Below are 5,061 nucleotides of genomic sequence, written 5' to 3'. Positions count from 1 at the left end.
ATTACTTATACCTTATAAATATACAGTACGCAACAGTTTCGTTTTGGAAATTTTATACCAGTTCCGTTTTGGAATTTTGTTTTTAAAAAAAATCTTAAAAATCAAAACTACACTATTTAAGATCTTATTATTTATTTTACTCTAATTTATTTTTATAATCTCAAACAAACTCTTAACTATCAATTTCTCCAAACCCTAAAAAGTTTGTTCTCATCGGCTAACCATCTATCTACCTTCGTCGGAGATTCTCTATCGTTTGCGCCATACTATTCAGGTTTGTACGAATACAACATATTTGCTCTTTGAACATTGGTAGGCCTCAACAAAAAACATATAATTTTCTTCGATATTGTAATTGTGATTGGTTGGTTTTTTTTCCCTGTAGAATGTTATGAGTTATTTTTTTTTCTTTGTGTTTAGAACTATTGCTTTCGTTATTAATACTAGATGCTAGATGTGTCTACCTTTATTGTTGCCCCTTTGTGCGTTGCTTTGTTTGGTCTCTACAGTTTATTTATTATTATTTTTTTACATCAGTAAAGTGAACAATAAAATATATAAATAAATTAATACAAAATATTCTAAAATTAATGAATGACTAGATTTAAGATTTTTTATTGTTTAAACTAAGAACAATAATGTTACATCTATCATATTGTTATACCGTATTATATTTATCATTTTATTTGTCCACAACATATTGTTGTAATGATGAATTTTGTGGAATAAAAAAAGGTGAATCTTAATTCTTTCAATTGGTCAATTGGTGATTGCTCTTTGTCAATTTTTTCTCTGCCATTAAATGTTAGGTTGTTTTGAGGTTAGAAACATTTTTTTTTAATCAAAAGGCATTATGTTCTAGAGAATATGTTATGATACTTCAAAATTAGAGAAGATAATTCTAAAAAATTTAATAGTAAAACTTGACATCTTATTAGATAAGTAGAATAAAAAATTATAAACAAAGACTAATATTTTATTTTTTATTTTTTATTTTTATTTTACAGTGACATCTATATAAATTTTATGTCATGACAATCTCAAAAAATCTTACCATACTTTTATATTTGTTCTCAATTTTTTAGATTTGTTGGTGTTCGAATGGAGAATGATGGACATGAGGGTTGTAGCAAAGATATGGGGGAGCTGACCAAAGATAAAACACCATGTCTTGGCATGGAATTTCATTCAGAAGAAGTCGCATATCAATTCTATAATGAATATGGAAGGATTATGGGGTTTGGCATTAGAAGAGATTAACATAGCAAAAGTAGAAAAGATGGTGATATGATTAATAGGAAGTTTGTTTGTTGTAAGGAGGGAGAAAAAGAAAAAAGATAAACGGTACATGATTGTAAATCATCCTAAACATGAGACAAGAACAAAGTGCAATGCATTTATGTATGTATCTTTGGATCGAGAGTTGTCAAAGTGGATAGTGAAAAAGTTTGATGATAACCACAACCATCCTTTGCATCTTCCTCAGTGCACACATTTGATACCATCTCAAAGAAAGTTATGTCAGGCTCAGGCTTTGAATGTTGATATAGCTGATGACACTGGTATCTCTCTTAAAGCATCACATGATCTCATTAGTGCCTTAGCAGGGGGAAAAGAAAATTTGGGATTCACGAGAGAAGACCAAAAAAGCTACCTGCGTGGAAAAAGAAAACGAAATTTGCAATACGGAGAAGCTGGGAGTTTATTAAGATATTTTCTGCAACAAGCAACTGAAAATCCATATTTTTACTATGCAATTCAATTGGATGTGGATGAGATGATTACTAATATTTTTTGGGCTGACCATGAGATGATTACAGATTATGAACTTTTTGGTGATGCCGTATCATTCGACACAACATTTCGCACAAATAAGGAGTATTGGCCACTAGCTTTATTTACTGGTTTTAACCACTTTAGAAAGACAGTGATTTTTGGTGCCTCATTATTATATGATGAAACTACAGCTTTATTTGAGTGGTTATTTGAAACCTTCTTGCATGCAATGTCAGGGAAAGAGCCTACCAGTTTTTTCACAGACCAAGATTAGGCAATTACTAAGGCAATATCTGAAGTCATGCCTAAGGTTTTCCATGGATTATGCACTTTTCACCTAATGCAAAATGCTTTGAAGCATTTAGGGTACTTGTATAAGAGTGGTTCAAAATTTGGTAGTGATTTCAAAGCTTGTATTTTTGGATGCGAGGATGAACACGAGTTAATTAAAGCTTGGGATTCTTTGATTGATAAATACAACTTGTATGAGAATGCGTGGATGGAGAAGACTTGGGAAAAAAGAGAGCAATGGGTGCACATTTACATGAAATACTTGTTCACTGCAGGAATGCGAAGCACCCAACTTAGTGAAAGCCTGAACGCAACATTAAAGAGGTATTTGCAAGCTGATAATAATATTGTTTAATTTTTTACCCACTTCAATCGAATTGTTGTAGATAAGCAGTACGAAGAAGTAAAAGCTATATATAATTCTAGACAACAATTGCCGAGAATGAAATTGAAAAGGTCTCCAATTTGGAATCAAGTTGCGAATTTGTACACCCCTCCTATCTTTGACTTATTTCATAATGAGTTGGATATGTCTCTTTCTTGTCAAGTGAAGCAATGCCATGAGTTAGAAGGAGAAGTTCGGTACATGATTAGCTTGTGTGGTGATGATAGAGAGTATATTGTGGAGGGTAATATGGAAGTCAACGAGTTAGGAGGAGAAAAAATTTGTCAAAAAATTCGTTGCACTTGTCAAAAGTTTGAAAACATTGGAATTTTATGTGGTCATGCAATTAAAGCATTTGATAGAATGAATGTTATGGAAATTCCTAAGAGGTACATATTAGGTCGATGGAGATTAGATGCCAAAAGTGGTGAAATTAAAGGAGGAAAAGTTAAAGTGGATGAGAATGATCCCAAGTTAGAGATATCAGCACATTACAGGGATCTTTTTCCTAGGATGGTAAAGCTAGCAACTCAAGCATCTGTTTATAAGCCTGCTTATCAATTGGTTGATGAAGGGATTAAGGAACTGTGTACAAAAGTGAATAAAATGATGGTATCATTTGATGATTTGGGTGATTGTGGTAGTGGAAGCAACATTGATATGACTTCTAATCCTAACTTTGCACGAGTTAAAGGCTTTAAAAAAAAAGGTGGACAGAAGGGTGGGGGTAGATTAAAACCTTGGCATGAGAAGACTAAAAAGAGGAAAAAAATTATTTCACAACCTACCGACCTTAGTGAGGTATTATTCACCTAATTTGATTCTAATTTTTGCTTTCTTTTAGACTCATGGAATGTATTGATAAATGTTATAATTTGTTTAGAAAATTGGCCAATCAAGCAACACGTTAATTGTTCAAAGTTCCTCTTTATGCCGCTCACTAGTTAGATTTTATTTTTTATATTTAAATTTTCTTATAATAGTATATTTACTTCTAACAGTATTTTATGAATTAGGATGTTGGGATACCCTATTGGCCACAATTGATGAATTATGGTCACAATCTTTTCAAGCTTGATGATACTAACATTGCGTGCTCATCAAGTTACCCACAGTCTACCCCTTTATATTCACAACTATTAGTTAATCCACAAACTTCTCAGGTATGCAATTTAAGTTTGTAATGTAGTTTGTTTTTAATAAAATAAATAAATTGATTCCAATATATTCTCTCACACTTATTCATTTTTATTTTTTTAGGGGATGTCATTTGATAAAGGAGAGGTCAATCCCATGGGGGACGAGTCATTCTTAGATAATGAAACTTTTTTAAAATTTTGTGGTCATTCACAACCTCCCCACAAAATTGAAATGTAGTATTTTTATTTTATTTTTTATCGTAATTCTTAGATAATGGTTTTTTTTTTTTTTGACATATTTTGAATATTTCAAATGGGTTTTATAGAATTTTGTTTGGGCCTTGGAATTTTTTTTAGTGTTGTTTTGGATGGACATATTGTAGTTTTTGGCATAACTTGATAATTATTATTTTTTAATTATTGATTTGATGAATTATATTGTTTATTCTTGAAGTAGTCCTTTTGCTTATTGTTTAGATGAATAAGTGCAAATATATATCAAATTGAGTGGCGTCATCAATTCATAAAAAAATATAAATTAAATGTACATTATTTATTCTCTCACTATGAAAGTAAGAACCACAAAATAAAGTGAGATTATGACATTCACCTAATTAGATTTATATACATATAGTTTTTTTTTTTGGATGAAACTGCAGTTGGGTATACATTTGAATAATAAAATAAATAATATATGTGCCGTTTATAATATTGAGGACGCAAAGTGGCGCGGTGGAAAGAGTGCTGCATACGCGTGCAAGGTCATGGGATCAAACCTTGGTGCCGTTGGAATTGTTTGAAAATTTTGAAACAGGTGCTGCTGCGCGCCCCAAATCCCGTTTTGAGACATTCGAGCCATTCGAGCTATAAAAATACAGGCTACTAAGCATTGTTGATATATTTATAGCAAAAACAACAATAGTAAAAGTAGTATTCCTATCACTATTCCATCTACAATATTAATGGTTAATACTATTTTGTCATACTATTTCATCTACTCAAATAGTAGTTATTGTCTCCAAAATAGTAGCCTATAATAATGGCTATACAGAAAGTATAGTCAAACAACTGTTTCACAACGATAAGGCTAGGTTTGTTTACTAACGTGGGTAGTCAAGCTGGATTGATATGGCTGCAGGTGTCATTTACATTTTGTTTGGTGTTGATTTGAGAGGAAGAATTGTTAGTGTGGAGGGCTTAGTAATTTTTCTCAGTAGGGGGATTAACTTGGTTGAATTTTGGATAGGATTAGAAAAATAGTAAGTAGATTGAGTCTATTTTATGTAAAAAATTTACTTTTTTAATTTTTTTTTACCAAGTGCACATGTTTGTTTTAATATTTGTTTTACTTTTTTTTAATATAGAAATAATTTATTTATTTATTTTATATAAAAATAATTTAAAAATCCCATAACCACTACAAGAAATTAGTGATTTAGAGACTAATATTTAGGGATCAATTGAGTTTGG

The 5,061-nt window shown here is 31.1% G+C and overlaps 1 protein-coding gene across 1 annotated transcript; it reads left to right on the top strand.

Annotated features, from left to right (window-relative positions):
• Positions 1 to 1,348: 1,348 nt before the first annotated feature.
• Positions 1,349 to 4,391, top strand: LOC145800389 (protein FAR1-RELATED SEQUENCE 1-like). Its single transcript, XM_082890054.1, has 5 exons — positions 1,349 to 1,904; positions 2,454 to 3,179; positions 3,297 to 3,307; positions 3,469 to 3,615; positions 4,251 to 4,391. The coding sequence occupies exons 1-5, from the start codon at positions 1,349 to 1,351 to the stop codon at positions 4,389 to 4,391; spliced, it is 1,581 nt and encodes a 526-aa protein (XP_082746180.1).
• The last annotated feature ends 670 nt before the right edge of the window (positions 4,392 to 5,061 follow it).

Source organism: Camellia sinensis, chromosome 10, assembly GCF_055761805.1.
Source record: "Camellia sinensis isolate YWXY chromosome 10, ASM5576180v1, whole genome shotgun sequence".
In the NCBI taxonomy this organism is placed as follows: Eukaryota; Viridiplantae; Streptophyta; class Magnoliopsida; order Ericales; family Theaceae; genus Camellia; species Camellia sinensis.
Note: the sequence above shows the minus strand (reverse complement) of the source record. Positions and strands in the feature narration are given on the sequence as shown.

Coding starts and splice junctions, on each gene's coding strand:
- LOC145800389 (XM_082890054.1), top strand. CDS start 1,349: ATGATTGTAAATCATCCTAAACATGAGACAAGAACAAAGTGCAATGCA. Junction 1,905..2,453: donor GCCACTAGCTTTATTTACTG/GTTTTAACCACT, acceptor GAATTGTTGTAG/ATAAGCAGTACGAAGAAGTA. Junction 3,616..4,250: donor TTAATCCACAAACTTCTCAG/GTATGCAATTTA, acceptor ATGAAACTGCAG/TTGGGTATACATTTGAATAA.